At 38.9% G+C, this 13,979-nt stretch overlaps 1 protein-coding gene across 3 annotated transcripts in view; it reads right to left on the bottom strand.

Annotated features, from left to right (window-relative positions):
- The window catches only part of LOC124777989 (protein transport protein Sec31A), a 162,690-nt gene that overhangs the window by 79,438 nt on the left and 69,273 nt on the right, over nt 1-13,979 (bottom strand). For all 3 annotated transcript variants that reach the window (XM_047253557.1, XM_047253556.1, XM_047253555.1), the window contains exons 12-14: nt 7,931-8,045; nt 7,688-7,842; nt 5,437-5,587 (exon numbers count right to left, since the gene is read on the bottom strand). In XM_047253557.1, coding sequence (XP_047109513.1) covers nt 5,437-5,587; nt 7,688-7,842; nt 7,931-8,045 — 421 coding nt within the window. The remainder of the gene's footprint in view (nt 1-5,436; nt 5,588-7,687; nt 7,843-7,930; nt 8,046-13,979) is intronic.

Below are 13,979 nucleotides of genomic sequence, written 5' to 3' on the forward strand. Positions count from 1 at the left end.
CTCAATGTGTCATCTTTTCAGTGAGTAGCAATCTATCCTATTCATAATATTGTTGATATTCCAATCTGGAAATTCCACTGTTCAACACCTTGATAACATTCACACCAACATGGAAATATTGTATGTATTCATACTGGACAATAAGACAGAATGGCCCAGTAATGTCTTACAATATAAAATAATCCTCGTATACAAATCAAAAGTGAACTAATTACCCAGCAAAATGAACTAAGACTAGCACTCCAGATCATGCAACAAACAGATTGACCTTGCACTTGCTCTGGCAGGCAACCCTCGGCAGGGAACAGCCACCAGGTGACGCATCACACCCTTACTTGTGGCACCAGCGACTAGATAACACTCAGTTTAGTGAAATTTCTACCAACCCTGCCTCAGGACAAAAAGCCCTGAGTCGCTTGCCACTGTCTGTTTCTGACATGGTGTTGTTAATGGACTGAGTCATTTTTGAGGGCCTGCGAGTACAACTGTGGAAGAAGCAGATGAACAAGACCCGAACTAAAAGTGTCAGATTTCCCGTCAAAGATTAAGAAATGTTACAGAAGTTGATTTTGAATTCAGGTGAATGAAAATTTTGTTGATGAGTAAGAATTAATGAAGACTCCTAAGCAACCGATCCTGTCTAAATTTTGTCGATTTTAGATGTTGATATAATGAACCGTACTTCCTGCACAGGAACTATCTGATATGTCATTGCCACCATTTGATTGAAAGTTCTTTTTTTAATTTATTTCACTACCTTGATTTCAACTATAGAGCTATTTTCAACTGCATGGTGAAAACTGAAACCATTGAAAATGGCTCCACTGCCAAAATTGCAATAGTGAAATAAATATATAATAAAAACTTATAGTCAACCACTGACAATGATTTCATTTAAAAAGTAAATTATGACTGATGTTCCCAGCCAAGGAAAAAAAATCATCATATGATATCATTTCTGGGTTTCTATGGCCTGCTGTATTAAAGAGCAAATGGAAATGAATATCTGTTAATGCATGTAAAGTCACATTTACACCACAGTGAATGGAAGAAAAAACAAACACCAAAGCATTCACAGACAATGTGTCAGCTTTCACTACCATTCATTTATGCCTGGGAGCAAGCATTTACACTGAAGGGAAGGGAAGAGAAGAGAACAAGAGAGCGTATCGTGCCAACTCTATTACAACCATATTACCACAGCATATCCCCCCCCCCGATGTAAGTCTGAGACTGCGACAGGATTATTTTGCCCACTGTTTTTGAAACATCAAGCAAAAATGAGTAGGAAAATACGTATGTGTTATCAGAATTTGTATGTGATTGTGAAAAGCACAGAGCCAGTGCACTTAAAACTGAATTTTGAACTCCAGCCTTCTTTAACATTATTCCAGAACTGTGCACTTGGTCGATGCCTTTCGCTAGCTCCTCGTTACACTCAAACAGGATATTTAAAGGCAGAGCATGGATTATTAATGAATAAAATAAAACAGTTCACACACAAAATGGCAGATAATTATTCTCTGTGGTGATAGCCCACAAGCTTCCTTAGATGCTTCACTAGAAGACCAACAAGAAGCAACTGAACATGAGCGACGATCGGTGAGTGGGTACTGAACACAACTAAATGTTTTCTAATACCTGCCCACCATTTACACCAGAGAGAATTCTCGTTCACTTCCACTCGCTCAGGGAGAAAACGGGTTTAAGTGAGCAATTTGTTAGTGCGCTCTGCCATTCTTTACTACTACTTCTTGTCTGTTTCACAGGCATTTACTCAGTAGTGAATGAAAGGTAACATGACAGAACAAAAATTTTGTCACCCTGACACTAGCACACATTGCACTTTGGATTCATTACTAAATTGTTTCTTGCTGCCAATGTGTACTAAATTATGTAATGACCTGTAAACTGAAATATCTGAAGTCCAACAAACCTTCAAAATAAGTAGCTCTGTTAGCAAATTCCAGGATATGAATGTGAATATAGCAGTTTAGGTCCTCAGCTAACATTTGGTTCAAGAATCATAAAACAAGGTTGTGTGCATGGAAGAAGCCTGAAGATACTGGAAGGTCTCAGATAGATTATATAATGGTAAGGCAGGGACTTAGGAACCAGGTTTTAAATTGTAAGGCATTTCCAGGGGCAGATGTGGACTCTGACCACAATCTATTGGTTATGAACTGTAGATTAAAACTGAAGAAACTGCAAAAAGGTGGGAATTTGATGAGATGGGACCTGGATAAACTGAAAGAACCTGAGGTTGTAGAGAGCTTCAGGGAGAGCATTAGGAAACGACTGACAAGAACGTGGGAAAGAAATACAGTAGAAGAAGAATGGGTAGCTTTGAGAAATGAAATAGTGAAGGCAGCAGAGGATCAAGTAGGTAGAAAGAAGAGCGCTAATAGAAATCCTTGGGTAACAGAAGAGATATTGAATTTAATTTTTGTAAGGAGAAAATATAAAAATGCAGTAAATGAAGCAGGCAAAAAGGAATACGAACGTCTCAAAAATGAGATTGACAGGAAGTCCAAAATGGCTAAGCAGGGATGGCTAGAGGACAAATGTAAGGATGTAGAGACGTATATCACTAGGGGTAAGATAGATACTGCCTACAGGAAAATTAAAGAGACATTTGGAGAAAAGAGGACCACTTGCATGAATATCAAGAGCTCAGATGGAAACCCAGTTCTAAGCAAAGAAGAGAAAGCAGAAAGGTGGAAGGAGTATATAGAGGGTCTATACAAGGGCGATGTTCTTCAGGACAATATTATGGAAATGGAAGAGGATGTAGATGAAGATGAAATGGGAGATATGGTACTGTGTGAAGAGTTTGACAGAGTACTGAAAGACCTAAATAGAAACAAGGCCCCGGGAGTAGACAACATTCCATTAGAACTACTGACAGCCATGGAAGAGCCAGCCCTGAAAAAACTCTACCACCTGGTGAGCAAGATGTATGAGACAGGTGAAATACTCTCAGACTTCAAGAACAATATAATAATTCCAATCCCGAAGAAAGCACGTGTTGACAGATGTGAAAATTACCGAACTATCAGTTTAATAAACCATGGCTGTAAAATACTAGCACGAATTCTTTAAAGACGAATGGAAAAACTGGTAGAAGCTGACCACGGGGAAGGTTAGATTGGATTCTGTAGAAATGTTGGAACACGTGAGGCAATACTGACCCTACGACTTACCTTAAAAAATAGATTAAGGAAAGGCAAACCTACATTTCCAGCATTTGTAAAATTAGACAAAGCTTTTGATAATGTTGACTGGAATACTCTCTTTCAAATTCCGAAGGTGGAAGGAGTAACACACAGGGAGCAAAAGGCTATTTACAATTTGTACAAAAACCAGACGGCAGTTATAAGAGTCGAGGGGCATGAAAGGGAAGCAGTGGTTGGGAAGGAGTGAGACAGGGTTGTAGCCTATTCTCGATGTTATTTAATCTGTATATTGAGTAAGCACTAAAGGAAACTAAAGAAAATTCGGAGTAGGAATTAAAATCCATGGAGAAGAAATAAAAACTTTGAGGTTCGACGATGACATTGTAATTCTGTCAGAGACAGCAAAGACCTGGAAGAGCAGCTGAACTGAATAGGCAGTGTCTTGAGAGGAGGATATATGATGAACATCAACAAAAGCAAAACGAGGATAATTGCGAGGAAAGCGTTTCTGAAGAAGAGAAATTTGTTAACATCGAGTATAGAGTTAAGTGCCAGGAAGTCGTTTCTGAAAGTATTTGTATGGAGCGTAGCCATGTATGGAAGTGAGACATGGATGATAAATAGTTTAGACAAGAAGTGATTAGAAGCTTTCGAAATGTGGTGCTACAGAAGAATGCTCAAGATTAGATAGGTAGATCACATAACTAATGAGGAGGTATTGAATAGAATTGTAGAGAAGAGATATTTATGGCACAACTTGACTAGAAGAAGAGATCAGTTGGTAGGGCATATTCTGAGGCATCAAGGGATCACCAATTTAGTATTGGAGGGCAGCGTGGAGGGTAAAAATCATAGAGGGAGACCAAGAGATGAATACACTAAACAGATTCAGAAGGATGTAGGTTGCACTAGGTACTGGGAGATGAAGAAGCTTGCACAGGATAGAGTAGCATGGAGAGCTGTATCAAACCAGTCTCTGGACTGAAGACCACAACAACAACAACAACAACTCCTCAGGCACTCTGTTACTTCAGCTGTAAGAACTTTTATAGCAACTGAAGAATTGCAGAGTGATACAGCAGAGAATACAGCTCAGCAGCACGTCCTTCCACCAGGTGGTTAATTGTGATCTTGGCCACAGTTTCTCCGTGGTCATTCTTTCAAGTGGAAAGTTGGAGGATGGTCATGCCTGTATAACAACACGCTGTGTAGAAACTGTAGTAGGGCTGGCATATGACATGGCTGCTTTCAAAGGTGGCACTGCCTCTCATAGGATAGGATAAACCATTGATGAATTAGAGTAGAATGTTCTGGGTGGATATGTCATGCAGGCCTTGCACCTGGATCTACCACAGATTATGACCCATGTGGCATTGGGTTGGTAGTGGGAATGGCATAGGGATGAATGAAGATACTGTGTAGGTTGGGTAGGCAGTAGAATACTACTTATTTCCAAGCACTATAATATGTTTCTCCAGCCTGGCATTATGCTGGGTGGTGAGGAGAGTGCTCTTTTGCACCTGGTTATTAGGGGTTGGTGAGAGGATTAGGGGTGTGTGAGCATGTGGTGTGGGAAATCTGTTTGGTGGCTAGTTTTGGGGAAATGGCACCTAACTGTTAAGACCTTTTTGATATCTTCAGCATACTGTGCAAGGGAAGTCTCCTCACTGCTAACCACGAACGGCCAGACTATAAGGGTACAATTTCCTAGTGCGGTCTCGATCTCTGCTAACCCCCTGCACCCACATCCCTACACTAATAGCCACACCTTTCTCTGTTCACCCCTCTCAATCCACTTCCCCATGTCATCATGCACTGTACGAAATCACCAGTTCTGCTGCCCATGTCACACACTTATAACAGTGCCTGTACCTCTACTACTCGGTATGTTGTTTCCTTCACTCATAAATTATTTATATTCTGTCAGAACTTTCCACACAATATTTCAGTTGTCAAATGTCTCCCCTCTGTCCTAATCTTCATGTTGTCTGTTCATTATTGCTGTCTTGTAATTTACACCTGCTATCTTTCTCCCACATTGTCCACCTGTATATTTTCCTTCTTTTACTCCTACTATAATGATAGTACTTCAAATCAACACATTTTTATCTCATTTCTGCATAGATGACCGTATTGTCCTGCCTCATGGTAGAAAATAAATGCACATATTGCTCCTAATGTGCTTTGCTGATTCACATTTTACCAGTAATTAAAAAATAATTTGTAAAAACTGAAGCCTAATGGAACAGAGGTTTCTTACCACAAAGGACTTGCAGTTCTTCATTCTTCGAGTATGTCAAAGCTGCAGCAAGAGCCTCTCTCCAGCTTTCAATTTGACATGACTGCATTACTTGTGTCCAATCTTCAGTAACAACAGCTGAAATGAGTGATGATAGTGGGCCTTTTGACTGCTAAACAGAGGGAAACAATCATATTTCTTAGTATCTCCCATTCCAAAAACAAATCTGAAATAATATAAAAAATTGCAAAATAATCGCAAAATTATTCTAATAAATGCGAGCAAGAATACTACATTCAATCAGATAATTAGTTACATGTTCTATAGAACATTTTCATGATGAACATTATGGTGTGAAACGTGCCAAATGAGAAAACATAACACACACATTACCAAAAAACATTTATGTGGTTACATGTTGGCCACTTACAGGGTTTTTCTGTCAAAATGACCAATTATTTCTGTTCAAGAATCCCTCTACGGTACAGAAAAATTTGTTAAGGAAAAAATTCAATCAATATTTGAAAACACTTCTGCTATCTACAACTGATTTTACTTCCAAGGGGAGGTTGTCAAAGAGTTTTGCAACTGCACAGTTCACTCCTTTCTGTGCCAAAGTTAGAATCATTGAAGAATAATGCAGATAATTTTTTCTTCTTAGCTTTGTACTTGTGAATACCTTTATTACTCTCAAACTCAGAGCTAATAAATTTCATAAGATAACATATGTACTCTGAAGCTGTGGTTAATATCCCTAGTTGCTTAAAGAGATGCCTGCAACTGTACAGGTGTGAACCCATACATAATTCTAATTACTTTCTTTTGTGCAATAACTACTTTTTCCCTAAATGAGGTGTTATGCCAGAATACAATCCTGTAAGATATCAGTAAATGAAAATACGAAAAATATGTTAACTTACTGACTTCTAGCCCCCAAAGTTGGAAACTATTCTTTGACAGAAGTAACCAAAATGAACCATTTCACCAGATCTACAAAGTACTATATGGCTTTTCCAGTTTAAGTCAATAATGCACAATGTTGAATGGTCTGATGGGTTTCAACATGTTATTGAATTTTTGGTATTTAGTTATCATTATTTTATTCAGGGGTAAGGATTTCGGACCATCACCAACATACTACTGAATTTTTCTTTATCTGCTTGCTGGATGTGCAATGCTGATACCTGTAAGACCACATTGGCTGCTTGGAGGAAAACACAAACAACAGATTGCCAGTACATGTAGGTATTAATGCTTGCATCGCTATATAAAATACTCAATATTCTTTCTTTGGTCTCCAATGACATTGGATAAAGCATGCCCAAAGCTTAGAGTAATAAAAGTTTGCCATTGTCAACCAGCCCCTAATTTTGGAAACCCAGCTTGACTAAACCTAAAACCAGTCTTTGACAACTTCCCACCCAGGAAGATGAAGGGGTAGGTCAGAGTGAGGAGTGTAACTTAAGAAATGTCATAGGTAACTGAGCAATACTACTCTGAAATATTACAATCTGTGGTCTAGGACCTGTGCTCTTACAGAAATCTGTGACAGCAAATCTCTTTTCCAAAGAATCATCAATTGCATCTGGCATTTCTTTTAATTAAAATACACTGAGATGTAATTTCATTAAAGAATCGTTACGAAACAAACTTAGAAAAAATGCAAGCAGCCTATTTAGCAAAGATGGATTGGACACTACTTCTGTATAAAATTCTGTAACATATTCTCAGCTTCATGAGAAACAATTTCTTAAATTTGGACAGTTATGATTTGAAATACAGTTGCCTCCCTTGAGGCAGCAACTACAAAAGCCACTGAATAATAATACTGAGGTCTCTTGGCAAGAAAAATTCACATGTCACTTCACTATGATTAAAAAATGTTATAATTAGAGAGAAGAATCTTTAAAAGGCAGGACAGAGCACATTACTCTCTGTTAGTTTTGACCCCACAAAGAGGTGGAAGATATTAAGGCAAGTGTCACCACTAACTTGAAAGGATATTGTAAACTTGTATCTTTAACCACCTCAAGGGAAGGTATAGAAATAAATACACAAAGAAACAAAATATCAGTGTTAACATAAAAAATTCATTGCCCTCAGTTTACTGAAATTGTCTAAGAGAGCAAGAAATTCATTTTCATAATTTTGTTCAATATTATTTCAATATGAACAATTAACACTCATAAAAATAATCAAATATGAAAAAACACTAAAGATCTTTTTTTGCTTTAATTTTACTTATTTCTTTCCAATCAACTGCAACGCTTGCCTGGAAGTATTTGTACTGTGTCCGTGCCAGCAAATCACTTCCTCCTGTCATGGCAAGAATAATAGCATCAGCCATTCGTCCATCTTCAAGACACAAGTCAACAGCAGCTTCTATATTGCCAATCAACAGTGCTTGAGAAATCAATCCATTTATGTCTGAAAAAAGCAAATAATAACAGTCCACAGGCTTCAATCAATCATTTATACAGGGATGTAAAAGTGAAATAGGTGCACAACAGCTCACCATCACCAACTGATATCTTGAATGGTGAAGCCGGTGGTGTAGGCCTGCTGGTAGTATTTGAGGCAGCTGCAGCGATAGCATCAAAGGCTGCAGCAGCTGCATCGCCATCTGGAGGCTGAAAGATGACAAAAAGTATCACACAATGCCTGTGGCCCATTTAGGGTCATTAATACAAAAAACTATTATGATCATTATCTTTCTGTCATTTGTTATGCCATAGCTTACATCAGAAAATTTAGAAATTCTGTGTATGCATACTTATATGAAATTGGTAACTTTACATTTCTAATAAACTGGAATCTTCATATTGAACTATATTCAATTTATAAAAAGGTGTTAACACAATTTTTATTCTTCTCTTTATTTATTTTGCTGTCCACCCTTTCGATGTCTTCAGCTGGAGGAAAAAACCACCCTCATCAATGTGTTCAGGTATGTTCCTTTAACAATTATTTCTTCTTTATTTTTTCTGTTTAAAGATCTGAACATTACTTCCAGGATTGCTGAGAATAGCTTTGGTGATATGAAATTTCCTCATCTGACTCGTTTCAGTTTTATTTTCCTCTACCCTGATGAAGTCTGACAGAAGCTGTGTCATTGACTTACATAGTCTTCAGTATACTGCTTCTAAAATCTTATTTTTCTTTTCTCTCTGATGAGCCATGTAATAATTTTCTTTGGATACAAGGTCTGTTGCGACCCATTATTGTCAAACCCAAAAACATTCATGCAAAAACAAGCAACTTGAACTGACGATTAGAACATTTGCTAAATAAGTGATCACTGCGCATTACTAAAGCCGATTATTATTTTAGTCTGAACTGATTTTTACACACAATTGAGTACATAATCTAGTACAAAAAGTTGTAAACAAAAAATGTTAAAATAGAAAGAAGTTTTAAGAAAAATCATTCCTACTGAATTGAACAAATTGAGCAAGCTATAGTAGTAAAGTAACTGTGGCATACCTAGAAGCGGTAAAGCACAAGGGTATGATTTAATCAGTATCAGTGCACAATGTTCAAAAGATATAAAATAATATTATAATACTTATATACATGACAGAGAGTAGTCATAACTCTTTCTCACAACCATAAGTAGCTAATCAAGGCAGAAATAGTATTCACCGAGTCCAAGAGCCTAAAATTCATAAAGGCAAATAAAAGCATAAGATCCGCAAACCCTGACTAGTAATGGAGACAGAAATAAAAAAAATAGTTGTTGAGCAATGGTTTTTCAAACAAGTACGTCTAAAGATCGATCATTTTATGAGCTTCATAAAGCAGCTGCAAAATTTGGTAAATACTCTCACAAACTATCAACTATTAAAAAACTGAAAATAAATTAAGACACTACAAAACATTTATCAAAAGAAACAAAGCTGCCACATACCCGAAGGCCAATTTGAATACTACAGCTGACTAAAATCCCTCCAGCCACCCAAATGGAAATAAATATTACAGCACCAAAAGCACTTGTGATTATGTTTGCCAATATCCACATCAGTGGCACTTCAACTACGCAACAATTTCAAGTGATAGGCCACCATAGCAGCCTGGATTCTGGGTCATGTTTTAGCATATTAACAGCATGTGAGCAGATACACAACCAGAGGAATGAACCAGCATAGGCAGTTCATTGTCTGGTGTTAAATTGTTTAGCATATTCTTTGTGCCACTGGAGAGAATCTGGAAAGGAAGGGCACTATTCGTCTCAATAGAGACTGACCATCATTGTCGATTATTTGCAGAGATAAAGTGTTAAACACTTTTGATACTGACTGCTGTACGACGTTGCCTGGTCAGATGCTCAGATGACATATTTCACTTGCTTTTAATAAGCTATATGTCCAAAAAAAAGGTTGGGATAAGTAAGAAATTTAATCTGTATAAGGAGATTGTTACAGCGTAAAAGTCAAGCACTGGCACAACAGTTAGGAACGTAGAACAGAGAGGGCTGCGAGACAAAGTCAGCCAGTAGTACGCTGACTGACCCCTCTCTAGGACGACACGGAGACAGCAGCGGCCTCTACGTAAGGAGGACATAAGTGCCACACCACCTGGCCACAGCCCAGTTGAAGTCTAGCCGTTTATGAGCTCTACAGCAGCGACTTAGGAACTGTATAATTTCTCTTGTATTAGGAATTGCATATACTGAGAGATTGTCTTATTTTGTCTGTCGCCCATTGCTTGCGGCAAATCACTGTAAATTCTCAAAGTTAAGTATTGTCATTTATCTTACTGTAACAAAAATTCATTCTTACGATTTGCTTGAATTGTTGTCCAGCAATACAAGAAGCAGGTTTCCTAGGCACCCCATATTTGATGAGGAGGCAGGACACAACAGAGATGGTTTGGACATAGTGTACTACACGTGCATGTCTATTTTACTGGTAAGACACAGTGTGAGGAAAGGCATAACTGTGGCCTCTTTAGCTTCTTTGACAAGGTAGATTCTCCTGAGAAAATCTGTATGTCACTTTGGATGGTGATTTCATACTCAATGCCACACCACTGTACTATGCCTACTGTCCATTCACAATAACAGTCAAAAGCCTAAATGTTTACATGGTAGTTATGACAACACACACTAAACCCTAATATTTTCATTTAGTGACACTAAACAGCAAGTGTTCTGATGCATCAAAATATGTGAATACAAGTGCATAAGACTTAAGTTGCAATGATGGTCATAGCTGTCAGCAAAGTTTTGGGACTGCATTTCAACAACATATTGCCTGGATACAGTTGTTCAGAATGTCACACTTCTTTATAAGAGGCTTTCAAAAAGAAATGAGCTGGAGGCATAATTACAGAAACCAGTACCTGTATATTAGAAGTATTGACCCTGGCTGTTGACACACTTGTCCCACTATGACACAAGGCGGTGAATGGCTGTCTCATAAAATTCCCGCGGCTGTAATGGTAAACAGTCCCACACATACAGGTGGATGTCGTCGTCTGAGGTGAATCGTTTGGCCCTCAGAGCCTTTTTAAGGGGACCAAAAACAGCCCCCTTCTGATTCACTTCCTGCAGCACAGGACAACAGTGTATGCCCAGTGTTACTCACAAACCTTGACCACCCTTCGCCAAGCGATCAAATCAAAACGACCAGGCAATCTCACCCATGGGGTCATTCTGCTCCAGAACAATGCAAAGCCTCATACTGCCAACATAGTCACAGCACTCCTACAGAAATTCAAATGGGAGATTCTTGGCCACCATCCGTGCAGTCCAGACCTCTCTCCCTGTGATTATGTCATTTTTGGCTCTCTTAAAAAGGCTCTGAGGGGCAAACGATTCACCTCAAATGACAACGAGGTCCAGCTATATGTATAGAACTGGTTAACATCACAGCCCTGGGAATTTAATGAGACAGCCATTCACCGCCTTGTGTCACATTGGGACAAGTCTCTCAACAGCCAGGGTCAATGCTTCTAACATGCAGGTACTGGTACTGGTACAGGTACTGGTTTGTGTAACTATGCCTCCGGCTCGTTTCTTTTTGAACTCTCCTTATAGATCCCAGCAGTACCTGGGTGTAAAAATTACGAACAACTTCAGTTGGAAAGGCCACATAGACAATATTGTGGGGAAGGCGAGCCAAAGGCTGCGTTTCATTGGCAGGACACTTAGAAGATGCAACAAGTCCACTAAAGAGACAGCTTACACTACACTCGTTCGTCATCTGTTAGAATATTGCTGCGCGGTGTGGGATCCTTATCAGGTGGGATTGACAGAGGACATCGAAAGGGTGCAAAAAAGGGCAGCTCATTTTGTATTATCACGTAATAGGGGAGAGAGTGTGGCAGATATGATACGCGAGTTGGGATGGAAGTCATTGAAGCGAAGACATTTTTCGTCGCGGCGAGATCTATTTACGAAATTTCAGTCACCAACTTTCTCTTCCGAATGTGAAAATATTTTGTTGAGCCCAACCTACATAGGTAGGAATGATCATCAAAATAAAATAAGAGAAATCAGAGGTCGAACAGAAAGGTTTAGGTGTTCGTTTTTCCCGCGCGCTGTTCGGGAGTGGAATGGTAGGGAGATAGTATGATTGTGGTTCGATGCACCCTCTGCCAAGCACTTAAATGTGAATTGCAGAGTAATCATGTAGATGTAGATGTAAATGTACTGGTTTGTGTAATTATGCCTCTGGCTCGTTTCTTTTTGAACTCTCCTTATAGATCCCAGTAGATATTGAACTTGCTCTGGACACTTTCTCATGAGACGTATGATAGATTCATTATGTATGATGATAACACTAAATAGTTAGAATATCCATGTCTTTCAGTAATCAGTACCAATTAATGTGCACCTAAATCAAGGGGTCATGGTACACATTCCAATAATACATCCAATAACTTTTTGACTTCGTATCACGAGGTATGAAAGAACTATCTACTGCTCAAATACTGATTCTATACCGATAATACGGCTATTGATCTTAAATTTAAGATTTGTGCAGTCACTAAGTCACATGGCATAATCCCCTTTCTTTTCTAAAGGCTCCTATAGCTGTGAGAATATCTCCATATGAAGTATGTATGTACAATAATTCTCTCTCATCTGTTAGGTTTGTGAGTATATGTTTGATATGATCGATTGCTTCTACACAGAAAGAGACTCTACAGGGTTTCATGCAGCCAACAGCAGCAAATCACAACACTACCAAATCTTTAAAGCTACAAAAACTGGTACCAGATTTAAACTACAAAAAATAGCCTTGCAGCATTATTTACAATATTTAAAAAGGTTGAGTGCAAGATAACCAGTTACAATGAAGGAAGTGATAAATATGACTCAAAAACTGTTGAAAATTGACACAAACTTTTTCTTACCAAACCATTTGCTTGAGTTTCCTCCAATCCCTCAGCATCAGGTAGAGTACCATTCTAAAAATGCATTCAAACTGCTACAGTAATCACAGCGAATGGATCTATTTAATTACTATTTGAAAACATCAAACAAACTGCTGAGGCCCCAAGTACATAAATCTACTCTAGGAATGCTATTAATGCAGTGTATCATCTTAAATGGTCCAAGCAAAGATGCCAATATTAAATTGCTGCAGCCTGGTACTCCACTGCACAGCCACAAACTGGCTCTTACAAGACCCTGAAACCTTACTGATGTTACTATAACATTCTGTGAGCCTTTCAAAAACTTGATAAGTGATCAGTGGTCATAACTAATACACTTTGTATTTACACTGAAGCACCAAAGAAACTGATGTAGGCATGCATATTCAAATACAGACATATGTAAACAGGCAGAATACAGCACAGCAGTTGGCAATGCCTATATAAGATAACAAGTGTCTCGCGCAGTTGTTAGGTCAGGAACTGCCACTACAACAGCAGATCATCAAGATTTGAGTAAGTTTGAACCTGGTGTTATACTCAGCGCATGAGGGATGGGATACAGCATCTCTGAGGTCACAATGAAGTGGGGATTTTCCCGCATGACCATTTCACGAGTGTACTGTGAATATCAGGAATCCGGTAAAACATCAAATCTCCGACATTACTGTGCCCAGAAAAATATCCTGCAAGAACGGACCAACGACAATTGAAGAGAATTGTTCAACATGACAGAAATGTGACCCTTCTGCAAATTGCTGCAGATTTCAGTGCTGGGCCATCAACAAGTGTCAGCGTGCGAATCACTCAGCGAAACCTCATCAATATGGGCTTTCGGAGCCAAAGGCCTACTCATGTACCCTTGATGACTGCATGAAACAAAGCTGTATGTCTCGCTTGGGCCAGGCAACACTGACATTGGACTGTTGATGACTGGAAACATTTCGCCTGGTCAGAACAATCTCGTTTCAAATTGTATCAAGTGGAAGGATGTGTATGAGCATGGAGACAAACTTATGAACCCATAGAACCTGCATGTCAGCAGGGGAGTGTTCAAGCTGGTGAATGTTCTGTAATGGTGTGGGGCATGTGCAGTTGGAGTGATATGGGACTCTCAATACGTCCAAATACAACTCTGACAGGTGACACGTATGGAAGCATCCTGTCTGATCACCTGCACCCAT

Source organism: Schistocerca piceifrons, chromosome 2 (assembly GCF_021461385.2).
Source record: "Schistocerca piceifrons isolate TAMUIC-IGC-003096 chromosome 2, iqSchPice1.1, whole genome shotgun sequence".
In the NCBI taxonomy this organism is placed as follows: domain Eukaryota; kingdom Metazoa; phylum Arthropoda; class Insecta; order Orthoptera; family Acrididae; genus Schistocerca; species Schistocerca piceifrons.